At 50.5% G+C, this 19,954-nt stretch overlaps 1 protein-coding gene across 1 annotated transcript in view; it reads right to left on the bottom strand.

Moving 5' to 3' along the window:
- LOC133262180 (S-adenosyl-L-methionine-dependent tRNA 4-demethylwyosine synthase TYW1-like) overlaps positions 1 to 19,954 on the bottom strand; it is a 347,477-nt gene that overhangs the window by 41,627 nt on the left and 285,896 nt on the right. Inside the window, exons 8-9 of the mRNA XM_061441125.1 lie at positions 16,532 to 16,813; positions 15,208 to 15,330 (exon numbers count right to left, since the gene is read on the bottom strand). Coding sequence (XP_061297109.1) covers positions 15,208 to 15,330; positions 16,532 to 16,813 — 405 coding nt within the window. The remainder of the gene's footprint in view (positions 1 to 15,207; positions 15,331 to 16,531; positions 16,814 to 19,954) is intronic.

Raw genomic sequence — 19,954 nt, 5'->3', positions numbered from 1 at the left:
TGGGTGGGAGCAGGGCACAGCAGGAAGGAGAGACGGTTTTCCGTCTTTTCTCCTGGATTAGGTAGCAGCAGATCCCCCCCTGCGGCCAGCACAGCAAGCAGCAGGGACTGAGCTTGTTCCCGGAGCAGAGGCTGGTGCCGCCACCTCAAATGTAATGTGTTTCTTGAAACCCTTGCAGGGACCTGGGTGCCACACGAGTGACTCGGCAGACGCTGCTCATGCTGCTCCTGAGAACATCCCGCTTGGAAACACTGTGAGTGTGCGGGGGCTGGCTCCCACCTCCAGCAGATCCCAGCTGCTGGGACAGAGGGTCTGTGTGGGGAACAAACCCAGCAGCACAAAAGTGTCCATTGGGACACAGGGAGCGAGGGGAAGTTTCCCAGAGCTGCAGCAGACACTGAAGCAGACCCCTGAGGCGTTTCTGTGCACCACCTGGGTTGGAGTCGCTGCCCTGGGTCGCGATGCTGAGTGTTTGGTCACAACCTCTGTTCTTTAGCAAGCTGTCCATCGACACGGCCTGCTGCCTCTGCCAGCACAAGCACAGCACTGAGACCCCGTGCAGGACCCTCAGCTTCGACTGCATGAGCGTGTGCAACAGCACTGTTCCCCGCTGCGGTAACTGGCCCACAGCCCTGCCCATGTCCCCCAGCTATAGTGAACCTTCTGAGCCTGTGTCTGGCAGAAAGCTCTTTGTCACTGAAGTGCTCTTGGTGTGTTACAGCTCCCCTGGCAGAGACACCAGGGCTCCTAATGGGACCGGTGCCCCCCAAGAAAGGGAACAACAGGTCCGTGTTGAATCTCCAGCCTAAGGAGCCTTCACTCGGGGAGCAGAGAACCGTCACGCTCACAGTTGCCCGGAGCCTGAGCAGCCCCGATGCATCAGCACCTTCCCCTCAGCAGCTCTCGAGGCAGGAGGGCAACATCGCCAAGGAGCTGACGCTGATGCTGCAGGGCATTCAGCACAGGGGCTGGAGCAGCTCTATTGACACCAGGAGGCTCTATTTCCTAGCAGAGGGGCTCGTGGCACAGCTAAAGAACAAGCTGCACAAGGCCATGAGCATCCTGACTGTGAAAAGTATGAACCTCAGCGATATCCTCCCAGTCTCCAGCCACCAGAGAGCACCCACCCCTCCTGCAGCGCAGCCCTCTACACAGTACCCAACAGAGGACCTGCATCTCGCCCTGTCTGGCGAGAGTCAGGATCATTCAGACGCCATGGGGCAGACCAATACGACTGACAGGATGGAGAATGAGGGTAGCACAGAAGATGAGGAGGAAGCACCATCCCCAACACAGGACTCTGCTGGGACAGATGAGGAGCAGAAGCAGGAGGACAGCGATGGGACAGTGGGCAACGAGGGTGCAGAAGAAGAGCCCGCAGCAGCAGACGGTAGAGCAGAGCAGAGACCTAGCACTAAGGAGCAGGAACCCCCGACCGCAACGGCACAGGGCAGCTCCAGCGCCCCGGGCGGCGCGGCCACGCGAGGACCCCCCTTTGACACCCTGCTCAGCCGCCACCTACACTCTCTGGTGCCAGATGGAGCCCTGCGCAGGTTCATGGCACAGGTGGCTCGAGCCCTGCGTGAGGACTGTGGCCTGCCCCAGCTCCAGCAGGCCTGTGCCAAGATGGTCTCGAGGACGGGGCTGCTCCTGAGGCTCCTGAGTGAGAGGCAGCGTGACCTGGAGCCCTCTGACCTCCTTGAGCAGTGTGTGCGGGAGGAGGATGCCGGCACCTCTCGTCCCCATGCCCAAGTCCAGGCCAGGGAGATGGGCAGTGAATCTGCAGAGACGGTAAGAGAGAACGGGGCATGGCTGCATGTGTGTGTCTGGGCAGTGGGGTATGGAAGGGACCTCCCTTCCCTCCCCGCTCCTCTCCTCCCTAATGCACTCTCCTTTTCTCCCAGGAGATGGCCAATCACACCTTGGACCGCTGGCTGCCGCTGGCACTGGTGCTCTTGCTGTTACTGAACTTCATCACGTCCGTTGCTCTCCTGGTGCAGTGCTGTTTCAAGGTGAGCCAAGGATTCGTTTGCCAGAGCGCTGCCATCCAAACCGTGGGGCTGAAGAGCACAGGGGCCGGGCGGGGGGGGGTGGGGGGTGTGCTCCCACAGTGCTCATGGGGCCCGGGTGCTGCTGCGGATGCCTGTGGATGTGCTGGCATGCACAAGAGATGTCTTCCCAGACTTGGAGCTCATTGTGGTACCCCACCCTGGAGCTTGGAGGTGTTCAGAGCTGCTGGGAGCAGCTTGTCCTGGCTCCTGCCAGGGTCGGTCCCCAGCTCTGCTGTGCATCTTCCCAGCAGCTCCTTCCTTGAGGGGGGCTGCAGCTCCCTCTCATCACAGCCTCTGCCATCAGCCCCTACCAGGCTCTAGCCTGCAGTCCCTCGCCCCAAGCATCCCCTCCCCAGCTCCTGGCCTGGCCTTGCTCTGTTGCAGCACCCGTTGCTTCCAGCCGTGCAGCAATGCCCCTGCTCCCTGCCCTGAGCCCATACCCAGCCTTTCTGCATGGTGCTGCGGCTCCGGCGTGTCGGGGCCGTGCCCGGGCACAGGGCAGGGGCCCAATCGTTGCTGTGGAGTTTGAACCTCCCTTCGGGGGCCTTCTCCTCCAAATAGACAAATGAGCTTTCATGTCTTTAGAAGGCATGGCGCGTGTTGCAGGCGGTGGTTGAAGGGGCGGGGCGGGGAGCCTGCAGAGCTCTGTGCAGAGGAGAAAGGCAGAAATTAACAACGCTGAGGAGAACTCTGGGTCATTCCAGAGGCAGGGAGCAGCGGGGAGCTGGGCAGGGAGGCAGGGGGGGCTCTTCTTAAAGGCGTGGCTGCTGGCACAGCCTTGCACGTGTGTAGACGGCACTGGGCTGGAGGAAGAACCTTCCGGCTCCCCTGTGCTGCAGAATTCTCTGTGGAAACCTCCATGTTCCGAGTCTCTGTCTCTCTATCACCAGCTTTGTGCCAAGAAACGTGCCGAGGATTCCCAAGGCAGCAGCAGATGGAGCCTGAAGCGGTAACTCCTGCCCTGCCCTGCCCCAACAGGCTCTGCTGCAGCAGCGCCCAGCCCTGCCCAGAGCCCGCCAACTCCTCCAGCACTGGAGGAGTTCATCCTTTACTTCTCATCCTCCTGCTCCTCCCTGTTTCCAGCTGCTTTCAGAAGCTGCGGCCCAAGTGCTGGAGCAGGAGCAGGGACAAGGAGGAGGTAAGGGCAGGAGCAGGCGCCAGCTCTGTCCCTCTACCCGGTCCCTGCCCCATGCCTGCTTCTCACCTCTCTAATCCCTGCCCCGCAGGAGGCGGCCCTGGCTCAGCTCGATGCTCGGGAGGAGGAGTCAGATTTGGAAGAGGTGGACTCTGACATAAGGTAAATGTGGTGATGGCAATGCTGGTGCCGAGTTCAGCTCTTGTTCCGTGTAGGAACTGCTGAGGGTTTCCTTCATGTTGCTTCCTTGGCTATATCCTTAGATGCTATTTCCTTTCTGTTATTTTCTCAGCTATTATTTCCCAGCTCTTATTTCCTTGATGTTCATAGAAGCATAAACTCACCGAGCGGTTTGGGTTGGGAGGGAGCTTAATGCTCACTCAGTTCCAACTCCCTCCCCAATGGCTTTTGTGACATTGCTGTTATGTCCTTGCTGTCACTTCAGATATCCCAGAAGCTGGTCAGGGGTTCCTGGTGCCCATGTGTCAGCAGAGGAGAAACGACTTTTGCTTGCCCCACAAGCGCCTTGAGCCCCAGCGTGATGCTCCTTATCCATGGAGCAGGATAGAAGTTCTTCGAAGTCACCAATAAAACTGTTGGGTTGTTTGTTCTGCCCGTGTCCTGTGAGTTGATGGATGGATGCATGCATGCGTGTGTCTGAGCCTCTGTGTGTGTGCATGCAAATGTGATAAACATGTAGATGTATTGGCTTTCGCAAATCATAGGTGTGGTTATGTGGGGATAACTGTACCAGTTTACAGTAACAGACACAAAGCTCGCTAAAGACACAAGATTAGACAACAAGTTAAAAAGGGCCAGAACTCTTGAGCAAAACAGAGTCACATAGCAAGAGAATTTGTAAAAGAAAGACACGGGGGGAGAGGGGGGCCTTGATATAAGAAAAGCTGGTGCCTGGAAAACATAAAGTACTTTTTATCTTAACTTAGGTTGTAGAAAGAGAACAATGTTTATGTTGTAAGTCTGTGGAATGTAGTGGCCCCACTAAACATGAGTTAATTGTTTCACACTAGTCTTCTAAAGTATCTTTAGTTTTAAAGAACAATGTTTGTGTTGTAAGTCTGTGGTGAGATAATAGGATTTAGTGGCCCCACTAAACTTGAATGAGTTATTTCACACCATCCTTCTATTTATCAGTTAGAGACAGTGCCTCCCAAACATCTGCTAGTTTGGGATACTCCTTGTCTGCCCATCCTGCAATAAATTTTGCAGGCAGGTCACATTGTTTTAAATCATTGCTAGTTATCAGAATAATTACAGATACAGCTGGTTGTGTGATTGCTGGGGTGTCCAACTGAACCCAGAACCCCCCCGTGTGCTGGGCTGCGCCCCCAGAGTGTGAGCAACAAGTCAAGAGAGGGGATTCTCCCCCTCTGCTGTGCTCTGGGGAGACACCCCCGCACAGTCCTGATCCAGCTCTGGGGCAACAGCACAAGAGGGACTTGGAGATGCTGGAGAGAGGCCGGAGGAGACCACGGAAATCCTGCGAGGCCTGGAGCAGCTCTGCTCTGGAGCCAGGCTGGTTCAGTCTGGACAAGAGAAGGCTCCTGAAGGGGAGACCTTAGAGCAGCTCCAATGCCTAAGAGGCTACAGGAAACCTGGAGAGGGGCTTTGGACAAGGGCCTGTAGGACAGGACAAGGGGAATGGCTTTAACCTGCCAGAAGGGAGACCGAGATGAGCTCTTAGGCAGAAGCTCTTCCTTGTGAGGGTGCTGAGGCGCTGGCACAGGGTGCCCAGAGAAGCCGTGGCTGCCCCATCCCTGGCAGTGTTCACGGCCAGGTTGGACACAGGGGCTTGGAGCAAGCTGCTCTAGTGGAAGGTGTCCCTGCCTGTGGCAGAGGTTGGGACTGGACAAGCTTTAAGGTCCCTTCCAACCCAAACCACTCTGTGATTCTATGCCAAGGCAGAGGTGTTGCTGCCCCTCTGACAAATCTCAGTTCAAGCGTTTCAAAAGATTTCCCACAAATATACCTATGAAACTCATCCTCTGCCACATCCAAATCTGACCCACAGCACATACAACTGCCACTTCTCCCCTCTGATGTGCTTGCTCCAGGATGCCAAGGTGCCCATTATATCCATGTGTTTTCCATTTTATTACATAAAATACTCTTCAAACTAATATTGCAGAGGTGAAGAAAAAACAAAAAAAAAGGAAGACCTAAACCCCATACAAAGTAGGATTCTTTAAGCTAACTGAATTGATCATTTTTAGCCGCATGGCTCGATACATTTATGTGCCTTGGCTAAAAAAATCACCTTCCCAAGAAGTTTCTACTCCCATAAGGAAAATGACACCCAGAATATCCCAGTTCTGCCTGAACATCTTTCCTAGTTAACCTCCCAGACACCAGACAGGAGGAAACCCTCGTCTTCTCATGGCCCCATCCATCAAAAGTTCCAGGGCTTTCTAATCAATGAAAGGCACAAACTTTAAGAAGACAATAATAACAAACAGAAAGCCTGCCTGGCAGCGAGGAACACTGCTACGACATTCCCAGTGGAGCTGTTAAATGCACTATTAAAGTTCAAGGATTACACGAACGGAGAGCTGAAGTTCACACCCGCAGAGCTCTGGAAGCAATACTGCAGTGGCAAGAGGACAGCTACAAAAGCTGACAACTTGGCCCTTAGCTCAGGCTCATCTCTCAGTGGCATCACAGCCAAGAACCACCTGGGGGGGTCAGAAAAGTGGATTAGACCTCAGGCTGCCCACAGGAACACCACTTGGCTCCTTGCAAAACAGCCTTCTACAGGACTAACGCATGCTACTTCTGCTCTCTTAGTGCCACTCTCTTGTGTTGAGAAAGCTGTTTGGAAAGATTGCATCTCATCTGCACATCCACAGCACCTACCAAAATTCAATCTCCATCTCATGCCAAGCCTCTGCAACCCAACAGCAAGAGAGGGATGTCACAAGAGCACCTCTGACACACGAACAAGGACAGCTGAATACTTTGCCTGCTTTGGCAACACAAGTATCAGCAAAGGAAGCAAAATTGTGGCTCACCTTGTAACAAGAAAGAAAAAGCAGCTCCCACTCTCCAAAGCTGCTCTTCACACAGAGCACAGGGACACTGGACAAGGTGCGGATGTGTTTGCACTTCAGAGACACCTACAAACTGCACTGCAGGCCCAGCCTGCAGAGCTTGTCCCACAGAACACGACTGCAGCCACTGCACCTCCTGAGTCAAACCGATTCATTTGATGACAGACACTGCGCTCCCACAAGACATCCTTGTGCTCCTCTCCTTGGATACAGCAATGAAATCAACAGGCCACTTGCTCCATGCTTCTCCCAGGAACTACCCTCAGCAGACAACTCCTGCGTGCATTGGTTTGCAGGCATCTCTCAGCTGGGTTATTTGGCTGACAAGCACCTTAAAACACGCCCAGAGAAAAAAAATCACCTGAGCAATGCAGCACAAAGCTGCTGGGAAGCGGGAGGCAGATGGGCTGAGCTGCTGCAGACTAAGCCCTGGTTATCTCCAGCCACAGGTGCTCAAGAAAAGGCTGCAAACAACACTGGGGGTGAATTTCAGATTTCCAGGCTTTTTTATAGCCATCAGCTCTGCTTCACTCCCCTGGTACTGACTAATTTACAGCAGACTCAGGAACAGCAAGGGCTATGGCAGCTACCAGCAAGGGCAAAAAGAAGAGTCTTCATTCACAGAGCTCATGGCCCTTTACAGGCTCGTCAAGGGAGCCAGCATCACACCACATGCCAAACCCAACGTCCAGCCTGAGCTTATCTTTAAAGTAACTTGTCTTTTTTCCACCCTTATTTATCAGGGACTCCCAAGTCCTGCACAGAAAAGGCAAGCCTCAAGAGCTCTTGTAATGTTATTTATCAATTATAATCCTTTTCAATAGACAAGATTTAGAGAAGAAAGAATTGAAGGAAAGGGAGAAGCGTCCCTGTGACAAATCCCGATTTTAACACTAGAAGGAGTCCCCAGGCAGTTAAAGGATATTTATCAAAGCTTGTTTTAAAAGGTAGGCTCACACTGAATTCTGAGCCACAGCAGCAGAGGTCAAAGCCCAGCCCAGCCAAATGAGCTGCTGCAGATAAAAGCACAGTGTTCCTATAGGAATCTTTCACACATTAAAAGTTCCAGGAAGTTTTTGGAGAGCTCTAAACATGTACAGCAGTTCTAGTTGATTTTAAATCTGACAGGTAAGTACCCCAGCCTCAGGCAAGTAGCTGAAAATACAGCTAACAATTCTTGGAGACTCCGGAGTTGCAGACAACCCTTTTTCTGTAAGCCTTATACCTTAAGCACCTTATCTCTTAACACTCACTGCTTCATTTCAAACAGAACTTCACCAGAAGTTTCTTCATCCAGTGTCAGCAAGGTTTGGTCTTGCACAGCCCTCACACGCTCACAAAGGGGATGATGGACAGTCCCAGTGCTTGTGAACAGCTTCCCATAGAATGGCTTTTCAGGGGAGAGTGCCAAAGGGGATCAGGAAACATCCCCCATGGCAAATGCACACAGAAGGATTAACAAACTTCTTGACCATACATTGTTTCCTGTAAACCCCATCTCATTCTTGCTCTCTCTCTCACACACACCCCTTTTTTATTTACATTGCAAATGTGACTCTCAGCACTATTACACTTTAAGTTTGGGAAATCAAGAACATTAATCTCAAAACTGTGTCAAGAGAATATGCCCATTTGATTGCTTCCCAGCCCATCAACAGTATCATCATCACTATTACTCACACCTGCAGTTTATAAATACAAAGATTCATAAAGCCATTTCATTCCCTGGGAACAAGTCTAGATTGATTTGGCTTTCCAGTCTATCACAGTCTCCCAGCTGTGGGAGATAATCCACCTGAAGAAATGGTGTCCCTCTGATTAACAGCACTCCTGCAGGCCACAAACACACCCATTAGATTTCACATGTGATCTGATAAATACATTTCAGGGGAGTAACTGTGGAGGACAGGGAAAATGTGCCACAACTGTAGAAGTCTACTTAGTTACTAAATTCACTAAGAACCACCACTACCTTCTCCTGGTGTATAAAAGCCACTTGGAGAACAGGTTTTAGGCCTAGAAGCAGGCAGATGGAAGGGCGGTAAATGCAGAGAAAGCACAGACCTTTACCCACCTACCTGTGCATCATCCATCCCTGCCTAGCACCACAGCCTTGGATCACCAGGCACCCAACAGAAGCAACCTCAGACCTCCCCAGGCCTCCTTCAGGCCACAGTCCTATTACCCACTGGTGAACTTCCACCCCCAGCAATTCCCCTCATGAAACCACAGGCATTACCTGCACTCACATCAAGGTCTGAGTCCAGCTCAGGAGCCTGACATGCATCATCTGCAACTATATCCCCTGCAGCAAGTTCCAAAAGTTGAATTACTCAGCAAACAGCAGCTCTGAAGCAGTCCCCACCACACAGTACATGATTTGGTAAACCAAGTGTGGGATTTACTTTTGTATCAGCCACCATTTTATATTATTTGAACGATTTCCTGTTGCCACCCAACCTCATGCCAAGTTTTGTGCTCAGACTCAGTGTGCAAAAGCCACCAGCACCTTCAACTGTGCACCTACACCTTCAGAAGCTTTTTGAAACTCCACCTCTTTCCCAAGGGACAGTAGCTCCCTGAGAGTAGTTCCTAAGTAGAATAGCTACGACTGACAGGAAAAGAGCTGCTGGCATTCACCTTCAACTGCTGAATTCATCTGCCTGACTCAAACGACTGCAAGAGCCCAGCATCTGTCTCAAGCCCTTTGACGATACTTCGCGAAGTGCAGTGAAGCATAGGGAAAAAAGCAGGAGAACAGAACTCAGCCTTGACTTCCATCAGGTCAGGCAACAGAAGGTGGAGGCAAAATTAAATTCAGATCACCTGCAGAGATGTGAGGACATATTTATTAGGTAAAACTCCACAGCTTCACTCTGACAGCAGGACAAGAAGGAATTCTGACCGTCTGTGACCGTTCATCTGTCTCATCCACGAGTGATTCTCACTAAAGGCACTACTTGCCTGCAGAAGACATCAAAGCTGGACCCTAAATTGCTGCAACCTAACCACATTGCACAGGCAGAGCACCTGCTATTCCATCTCCTATTTGCAGAGAAGCTAACAAACAACACTGACATCCACAAAATCTGTGCTCAAAACTGTTCAGGAACATTTCAAACCCAAGTAACTTCGTGTATGAAGAAGCACCCGATACAACCCTAAAGTGCACCAGCTCTCTTTAAACTTGTTAGCTTGTGTGTGGATAGTTCAGCTACAAAAACCCAAAGCATTGCCTGCGCTGGGAGGGATTACTGCAAGACAACAGATGATGTCAGCGTTAAACAGGTGTCAGACTCATTTTACATAGTTCAGCATTCTGCAAGAGGAAAAAACAGCTCAAGGGACAAGGCAGCTCATGTGGAAAAGAAAAGTTCTTGTTGCACAAACTCACAGCCCCTAAAGTGAGGACGTGACTTAAACCGAGATTTAAACAACTCAATCTCCCTGCCTGGGAGCGGGAGAGGCTGATCATGATAAATTACTTTCATAAATGCAGATCATCCTGCTCTTTCACGTCAAGTCTTCAGCATTTATTTTAATTATAGCAAAGAACTGCCCCAAAGGGACTGTTTTGTAATTCAAGTGTTTGCATAAACCTGCTGCGGGTCAACACGCACATTCCCCGGGAGATTCGACATCCAGACACAGTCATTCCTCCTCCAGCTAATGAAGGACAGCCAGCAGCTCAGGCTCCTCAGGATACACATCCAGACCTACCTCCTGCCATTGCCCCACTCAAGACAGCTGAGGACTTACATGAAGTCATTGCTGGAAGCCCTTTCACCTGTACATGCTCTGGTTACAGAAGCATGAAACCAGAAATGTAGATTACAGCTAGGCTCATCAGCCATGCAGGACAGGAACAGAGGGGGCAGGAATGAGAACTACATCATTTAAAGCTTCAAAATTAACCCAAAGTCCTAGATGGGACTAGAGCAGTGGAGTATTGGAGGCGAGTACACACAGGGAAAGGAGAAAGGACCACAGCACAGCCACACAGGGAGAGATTGAGCCCTTCTCCCTCCAATTGGTTCATCTGCAAGCTGCAGTGCACCAGGTCCATACAAGCTCAGGGGCAGGAGCTCTCGCACAGCAGCCTGCCTTGCCCCACGTCACTGGAGCTACTCTCCTCACAGAGCCTGTTACAAGCAGTGGGGAGGATTTTATCTCCTTTCCTCTCCCTAAGGTCAGCAACAGAGACCACGTGCTCTCCTCCTGAGCACGCAGCCTCCTGTGATCCAAGGCCTGGAGTTTCAGGAAACAGCTGAGAGAAGAAGGGCAGGGCTGCACTCGGTGCTCCCTGGTGGAGGTCCTCCTGCAGCAGGTGGCTGAGCTGCGGGATGCTGTTAATAGACTGTGAGATGTCAGGGAAGCTGAGAGGAAGCAGGAATGCTTGCTCCCAGCCCAAACTGTGCAGGGGCCTCGAGCTTCACCTCTACCTCATGAAGGAAAGAAGGAGGCCATTAACCTGGGAATTAGTGACAAAAAAAAAAACAACAAAAAAAGAAGGAAAAGGACAACCAAAAGCAAGGGGCTTCCCCCTAAATCCCCTGTCCGCAAGCAGAACCGCTTTGCTGTCCTGCAGGGGGCTAATGAGGAAATGCACTCGAGCCAGAACAGCCGGCTGATGCACTGCTAAAGAAGATCTCTACTGGTGCTGCTAGGAAAAAAGTGGCGGGTCGTAGTAGTAGGGGACTCTACACTGAAAGGGACAGAAGCACTTGTCTGCTGTCCAGACCCCGTCTCAAGGGAGGTGTGTTGCCTACCAGGGGCACGGATCAGGGATGTGGCAGAGAGGCTGCCTGCTCTAGTAAGTCCCACGGACTATTACCCACTCCTGGTGATACATGTGGGTGCTAGGGATATAGATAGTAGTAGCCTGGGGAACATAAAGAAGGACTACAGAGCCCTGGGGGAGGTGGTTAGGGGCTCTGGAGCTCAGGTGGTCTTTTCATCAATTCTCCAGGGTACAGGGGAGGACCTAAAAAAAGCTAGGAGGATTGGCCAGGTTAATAACTGGTTAAAAGGCTGGTGTCATAGTCAGGGGTTTGGGTGTCTTGAACACGGCACCCAAGCTTGTAGGCCAGGTCTAGTGGGGGCTGGTGGAGCTGGTCTGATAAAGGGGAAGTGCAGTTTTGGTAGGAGGCTTGCCAGACTGGTAAAGGATGCTTTAAACTAGATGTGTTGGGGCAGGGGGGCATCGTTCCATCCCAACACACCCAGTCAGTTGCCAGAACCTATAATAAAAGCTCAGAGCAATGTAGAGATATCCCAGCCACTCCAGCCAATGAGCCGGCTTCATTTGGAGCTCGGCTCAGATGCCTCTATACAAATGCCCGTAGCATGGGGAACAAACAAGAGGAATTAGAGATGTGTGCACGTCTACGGGGGTATGATATAATAAGCATCACAGAAACATGGTGATCCGATGACTGGAGTGTTGCGATAGAAGGTTACAGGCTCTTTAGAAAAGACAGGCCTGGCAGGCGAACGGGGGGGTTGCCCTTTATGTTAGGGATAGACTGGAGAGTATGGAACTCTGTCTGGGGACAGGTGAGCAGTCCACAGAGAGTTTGTGGGTCAGGGTTAAAGGGAATATAGCTATGGGAGACATTACTGTGGGGATCTGTTACAGACTGCCTGATCAAGGAGAACCTGCGGATGAAGCCCTCCATAGACAGATAGGAAAAGCCTCACGCTCGCAGGCCCTTGTTCTCACGGGTGACTTCAACCACCCTGACATCTGTTGGAAGGACGGTACGGCCCGGCACAAGCAATCCAGGAGGTTCCTCAATTGTGTAGAAGACAACTTCCTTCTGCAAGTAGTAGAGGAGCCAACAAGGAGAGGTGCCATGCTTGACCTCGTGCTCACCAACAGGGAAGGGCTCATTGGAAATGTGACACTCCAGGGTAGCCTTGGATGCAGCCATCATGAGATGCTCGAATTTGAGATCCTCAGGACAGTGAGAAGGGTGTGCAGCAAGCTCACTGCCCTGGACTTCAAAAGAGCAGACTTTGGCCTCTTCAGGAACCTGCTTCGGAAGGTTCCATGGGATACAGCCCTAGAGGGCAGAGGAGCCCGAGACTGTTGGTTGATATTCAAGGATCACCTGCTGCAAGCTCAGGAGTGTTGCATCCCAACCAGAAGGAAGTGCAGGAGGGCCAGGAGACCTCCTTGGATGGATAAGGAGCTCCTGAGGAAAATTCAATTGAAAAAAAGGCTTATAATAAGTGGAAGCAAGGACAGGTGGCATGGGAAGAGTACAGGGATGTTGCCCGAGAAGCTAGGGACCAGGTTAGGAAAGCTAAGGCCCAGTTAGAATTAAACTTAGCTAGAGGTATTAAAGATAACAGGAAGGGATTCTACAGGTACATAGCAAATAAAAAACAGACTAGGGAGAACGTAGGCCCCCTCAGGAAGCTCTCGGGAGAACTGGCTACACAGGAGTTGGAGAAGGCTGAGGTTCTGAATGACTTCTTTGCCTCACTCTTCACTGGCAAAGGCTCTGACCAAACCACCCAAGTCTTGGAAGGCAGACCCAGGGACTGTTGAGAATGAAGACCTTGGGCCCGCTGTAGGAGAGGAATTGGTTTGAGACCATCTTAAAAATCTGAACGTGCACAAGTCCATGGGTCCTGATGAGATCCACCCGCAGGTCCTGAAGGAGCTGGCAAATGAAGTTGCAAAGCCGCTGGCCATCATATTTGAGAAATCATGGCAGTCAGGTGAAGTTCCCGATGACTGGAAAAAGGGAAATATAACCCCCATTTTCAAGAAGGGGAAAATGGATGACCCGGGGAATTACAGACCAGTCAGTCTCACCTCTGTGCCTGGCAAAATCTTGGAGCAGATTCTCCTGGATGGCATGCTAAGGCACATGAAAATCAACAAGGTGCTTGGTGACAGCCAGCATGGCTTCACTAAGGGGAAATCCTGCCTGACCAATGTGGCAGCCTTCTATGATGGGGCTACAGAACTGATGGACAGGGGTAGAGCAGTTGATGTCATCTACCTGGACTTGTGTAAAGCGTTCGACACTGTCCCACACGACATCCTTGTCTCTAAATTGGAGGGACATCAACTTGACGGATGGACCACTCAATGGAAAAAGAACTGGCTGGATGGCTGCATACAAGGAGTTGTGGTCAATGGCTCAATGTCCGGCTGGAGACCAGTAACGAGTGGGGTCCCTCAGGGATCGGTGTCGGGACCGGTCTTGTTTAACATCATTGTCGTTGACATGGACAGTGGGATTGAGTACGCCCTCAGCAAGTTTGCCGATGACACCAAGCTGTGTGGTTCGGTTGACACGCTGGAAGGAAGGAATGCCATCCAGAGGGACCTCGACACACTTGTGAGGTGGGCTGATGCCAACCTCATGAAGATTAACCATGTCAAGTGCAAGGTCCTACACCTGGGTCAGAGCAATCCCAGGCACAGCTACAGGTTGGGCAGAGAAGAGATTCAGAGCAGCCCTGTGGAGAAGGACTTGGGGGTGTTGGTTGATGAGAAAACGAACATGAGCCGGCAGTGTGCGCTTGCAGCCCAGAAACCAACCGTATCCTGGGCTGCATTCAAAAGGAGCGTGATCAGCAGGTCGAAGGAGGTGATCCTGCCCCTCTACTCTGCTCTTGTAAGACCTCACCTGGAGCATTGTGTGCAGTTCTGGTGTCCTCAACATAAAAAGGACATGGAACTGTTGGAACAAGTCCAGAGAAGGGCCACAAGGATGATCAGGGGACTGAAGCACCTCCCGCATGAAGACAGGCGGAGGAAGTTGGGGCTGTTCAGCCTGGAGAAGAGACGGCTGCGTGGAGACCTCATAGCAGCCTTCCAGTATCTGAAGGGGGCCTATAGGGATGCTGGAGAGGGACTCTTCATTAGAGACTGTAGTGACAGGACAAGGGGTAACGGGTTAAAACTGGGGAAGTTTAGGTTGGATATAAGAAGGAAATTCTTTCCTGTTAGGGTGGTGAGCCACTGGAATGGGTTGCCCAGGGAGGTTGTGAATGCGCCATCCCTGGCAGTGTTCAAGACCAGGCTGGACGAGGCCTTGGGTGATATGATTTAGCGTAAGGTGTCCCTGCCCACGGCAGGGGGGTTGGAACTTGGTGATCTTAAGGTCCTTTCCAACCTTAACGATTCTATGATTCTATGAATCTAAGTCCACAGCGCAGAGCTATGCAAGACAAGGATGGTGCAGTTACAGACAGAGGTAGGTTTGTTGAGGAAAGGGTGGAGAGCAGCTCAAGGATGCACAAGGAAAGAGCCCACCACAGAAAGCTTGCTAACGGGGAAACAGCCAGCAGGTGGCAACACAGACATCCCAGGTCCCTCCTGGGCACACCCTTCCCATCCCAACCGCCAACTGCTCAGCCGGCAAGAAGTGTGGGGAACACAGGAAGGCTTAGCCTAGTACCTATGTGTATTCTCACTCCTTCCTGTGTGCTAACCAGATAAAGGAGTCTAATGTATTCTGCTGGAAGACTGCACACGGAAAATGAAACATGAACAGACCCACACAGGAAGGGAGACAGTAACACCCTGGCATAAAGCAGGATTATGGTTGTCTTTGCCAGGCTCAACACAGGTCAGATCAAGCTCCCACAGGCAGATCCAGTAACAAGATTTGTGTTTAGACACTGGACTGTGAATCACAGCAACAGAGATGGATATTCAGATCTGAACAGTGGAAGTTATTTTCCCTCTGACTCACAATAAAAGGTTACCACTGCACTATTTGCTCAGCGAACAGGTCCCAGTTAGCCAGGAAGTATATCCAACACACCTCCAAGTATAGGCTTGTTTGAGGACAGGTTCTCCAATAGCTTCTATTTTACTCTCCCTTTAACTAGCTCCAGCAATTCAAATCCAGCAAGTGTATTTTAAGCGATTCAACTGATCACTGATAAAGACCCGATAGTTCCACACTCGTTGTAACAGTGGTACCTTGGCTTCCTTCACGTGCCTCATGATCTTGCCAAGATCTTCAACATCAAGGACAGAATTTGACCCTCCAGCTTCCTCAGCGTCAGCTTCCTCCTCACTACTGCTTTCAAACAACTCTTCTGCCTGTGTAAGAGATCGGACAAAAATCCAAGTGAGAATTGTATCTGAATGTTAAGCATTAGATCTTCATCTATGCTAACCAGTGAAAACAGCTCTCACACTCGGCAAAGATACTGAAAAACAAGGAACAGCCTACCAATAACCTGTATAATGTGTACAAGATGCATTTAAACCTGGGGCTCTCTTTGGTGTCTGAAGCTCAGCCCAGCTTTCTTGCCTCCAGATTACTCCCTTTCCCTCATGTGCCCACCTGATCCCATGACAGGCAATCAGAGAAGTCAGACTCCCACTCTGTACTGTGATCATCTGGAAGCCTAAAGCCCTTCAATTCCCCCGAGTGCCCCTTGGTGTCTGATGAACAGGGAGTGAGAGATCTGCTTTCCCAGTCAAATTCTTCACAGAGCAGAAACACCGTCTCCCTTTTTGTACACAGGCAAGGTACAGCAGAAGAGCACTGGTGGAACAGCAATGCTTATTCCTCTTGTTCCTGCAGTAGGCAGCACCCTCAAACCCACTCAGACAGAAGAGACCTTCTTTTACTACAGAATTCAACATGGTCATCATAGTCATTTCCAACTCACAGCAAACACCTTGCCGGCAGGATTAAAGTGCCACAGCACCTCTGGGTCTTGCATTTTAGAGCAAGAGAGAGGATTCCTTATTCAAGCCTGCAATCAACAAACACGCCAGAAGACACAAAAATGATTACAGACACACATTCAGAGCAAATACAGGACTTGCTCAGAGAACACTCCCCCAACTGCCTTTGGAAAAACCTTGGGATTCAGGCAAAGCACCTAAATTTCCCCAAGTTGAAATGGAAGCAGGTTAACTGCTCCCAGAGAACTAAATGTGAAGTGAACTTGGCCACGAGACAAAGCAAAGGCTCTGAAGAGAACCCAGACTGGGTCCCTGGAGCATGTATCACAACACATACCTCCCCCTATGCAAGAGGAAGACTCATCATACACATGCCATCTAGCCTAGGACCATCAGCCATCACTAATTCTTTGGTCCTTCTTGGGTGGCTTATTCTACTTGCTATCTGCCATGGGATCTCATCCCTCTTCCCCCTCTGATCCAAAAAAAAAGAGGTATCAAGCTCCCACGGCACCCCTCTGGGCTGAAGGAGAAAGGAGAGAAGTCAACCAGTGCTACAAGGGGTACTAAATCAGAAATAAGGTCCCACGGATTTGGGCTTTACCTCAGTATTCGTATATTCCGATACCCCATGTTCATGATCTGAACTCTCCCTGCTCTGCTTCCCTGGAGATTTGCACTTCCCTTTCTTGCACTTCCCACCACAGGGCTTCTTTTCCCCTCTGCAGAGGGCCTGAAGCTGAGTGAGGAACTTGGCTTTCCAGGCTTCAAAGTCGGCCTCAATGGTGCCATGCTCGCTCTGGGACACGTTACAGTCCCCCTCGGCACGAGTCACGATCCGGCTGGCGCTGAGCATCCACAGCCACCTGTCAATATTTCTTCCAACCTGGGATAAGATCAAAGTTAGAGGGAAATTAAATGAAGGGCAAGTTAAACAAAGCAGGCAACTAAGAAAGCAAGCACCAAGCCTGGAAAGAGGGCTGCACAGGACTGCAGGACAGGCACTTCTGGACTCTCCCTCACCTGCCGGCTCAGAGCACACACAGTCTGAACACCACCACACCTGGATTAGACATTACGAGAAAAATGCTTCACTGTGAGGGTGCTGAGGCGCTGGCACAGGGTGCCCAGAAAAGCTGCGGCTGCCCCATCCCTGGCAGTGTTCAAGGCACAAGAAGGTGGCACAAGGCCTGTGGCAGGGGGTTGGAACTCTAAGAGCTCTAAGGTCACTTCCAACCCAAAGCATTCTGTGATGGAAAACACCTCTGCTATCAAACCCATGTGATAAGAAAGAGGTGAGCTCTGGAAACAAGCTCCTTTATGCTATGCTTGGTCAAAATGGCCACATCCCTAACACATTTCCTGTGGCTCCAGTTACACAAACATAACAACCAGGTGACAAGTCACGCCATTTTTCCGACCAAGATGAAACTCATTACAAGGCTCAGGTACTGCCGTATGCCCACTTCTATGGGCAACCTGTGCCAGTGTCTCACCAAAATCACAGGGAAGAATTTTTTCCCTAATGGCCATTCTCAGTATCCCGTCTGGCAGGTTAAAGCCATTCCCCCTTGATCGGTCCCTGCAGCCCCTTATCTAAAGCCCCTCTCCAGGTTTATCATCAGACCCCTTTAGGCTCTGGGAGCTGCTCTAATGTCTCCCCAGAGCCGTCTCTTCTCCAGGCTGAACCAGACCAGCTCTCACAGCCTGGCTCCAGAGCAGAGCTGCTCCGGCCCAGGCAGCATCTCTGCGGCTCGATCCAACAGCTCCACATCCCATGTGTTGTTGCCCCAGAGCTGGATGCAACAGAGGGAGGGTCTCACCAAAACAGAGTAGAGGAAGAGAACCACCTCCCTCAGCCTGCTGGCCACACTTTTTTTGGTGCAGCCCAGAATGCCATTGGCTTTCTGGGCCAATTCTCACACAAACTACCAGTAACGGGCAGGTACGTAGCATTTAAGATAGCTCAGCCTTTCAGAGGAGCAGGAGTCAAAGACATGTGCACAGGAGATACTTACTGTGTTGTAATGAGCAACATACGCAGAGTTTCCCAAGCCAAATACAGCATATCTCAGGCCCTTCAGATAGGCTTTCCCAAAGCGAAAGTCGTGTGCAGCCTCTTCTAACCACCTACAGAACCAGGCTGCACTCTCGGTTGGCTGCCCATCTGTGTACGTAGCCACCAAGAACACACAGATGTTCCTGCTGGTTGTCTAAGAACAGAAACAGAACACAAGAGAAAAGATCACTCAATTTTTCTGAGCACTTCAGGAAGAGAGCTGGAACACATGGGCACCTGAAAGAAGTCAAAAGATGAGATTTTGGCTGGCTGGCTGGCTGAATAGTTTTTGGTGTGGGATGCTGCAGGTGGTAACCCCAACAGTGGTGGATGGCCATCCTCCCTGCAAAGCCATCTTAAATTAACCAAAGGAGAACAAGCTCTCTTTCCCCTGCTTAATGGAGTGGTAAAACAGAACGGGACACCCACCTTCCCCACCCCAATCAACAGCTTCCAAAACACGCTCTTGCAGCAATAACGCCCCCATACATTAAAAAAATCAACTATCAATATTGACAGAAGAAAAATCCACCAAGGATTCCCCAGCAGAAATACTGCTCACGAGAAGTTTCTAAGTCTAAAAGCTGCAGAAGAATCACTATCCTCTTACTCCAGTTTTGAACCCTTCCCAGGTGGACACTCATAGACACAACAGGGGCCCTGGTGCAGACACTGTCCATTACTCACAGCCGAGTTACACAACTGGCTTGGACAAAGCCAAGCTCGGCATCACACACCCTACATAAGCCTTTCCTCAGCAATTTCAGCATTTAGCTATTTGTTGCCAAGGGCTGATGGACTGCACTTGCTTCCATGGAAGGAAAGCAAATTGCAACACAACAGCTTTGCCTTCACAACCCCAGGAAAAGCTTGGAATTATTATTCCCATTTACAACATACCTACCTCGTCTAATAAACAATCATCTGGATCACAGTCTCCCGTGCTAATGACTTCCACTGGCACATTAAGGGAAATAACTGCCTCAGCAAGAGCTCTGGCAAATCTCTGAGAAAAGAAACAGAGACAGCAACTGGGTGCTACAACACAGGTACCTGAAAGGTCAAACAAGCCCTGCTGTGCCCAGAGACAGGACTTCTCCCAGCACAGCAAGGATATACTGGCTGGAAAAACAGAATCACATGAATTTTATGATTAACGATTTTATATTTACACACACAAATGACATTTCCTTTTGAAAAAGCACCTGAAAGAGCACTTCTAAGAAGATCAGCTAGCAAATTAAGAGTATATTCAAGGCCAGGTTGGATGGGGCTTGGAGCAACTTGCTCTAGTGGAAGGTGTCCCTGCCTGTAACAGGGGGTTAAAACTGGAAGGTCCCTTTCAACACAAACCAGGCTGGGGTTCTATAACACTGTAAGAGTAAACTTGAAGCTTCATAATAATGTCTCTACTGCATACCCCACATGAAGGCAGTAGTAAAGCTCTTATTTTTATATGCTTTTCACTTATCTTTCCTGTTGGGTAACAACTTCTCATGACCTAAGGAACTCTGATCTTTACACACTGTAGTGTTTCTAAGGCAAGCAACATACTCGAATCTCAACATTTCAACTCAAGATCATGCACATGGAAAAAAAGTAACTCATACCTTTGCTGTGCCAGTCTGAGACCCATAGAAAATCTTTACCCCAGCAACGTAGACCTCCTTTCTCTGCAGGGTGGCACATCCATTGACTACCTTGTCTTCTATTCCTTCAGAAGAAGCGGGATTCCCAGTGGGTTTTTCACCCTGTGGAACAAGCACTGTCTCGCGTTCCATCCCTTTTCAAAGCGATGGTAACCCCCTTTTCCCCAAAAGCATTGAAAATTCCAGTCCTGTGATCAGACTCTCAGCACCATGCAAATGGAACAAAGCAGTTGAGTGTCTCTCACCCTACAGAGACACACAAGTAGCTTTCTCCAAACTAGGCCATGCTACAACACGCTCATCTCGCACACTGCTGAGA

The sequence above is a fragment of the Pezoporus flaviventris genome, unplaced genomic scaffold (genome assembly GCF_033815535.1).
Source record: "Pezoporus flaviventris isolate CSIRO_AGI_PZ_B2104156 unplaced genomic scaffold, CSIRO_AGI_Pfla_v1 ptg000191l, whole genome shotgun sequence".
NCBI lineage: Eukaryota > Metazoa > Chordata > Aves > Psittaciformes > Psittacidae > Pezoporus > Pezoporus flaviventris.
Note: the sequence above shows the minus strand (reverse complement) of the source record. Positions and strands in the feature narration are given on the sequence as shown.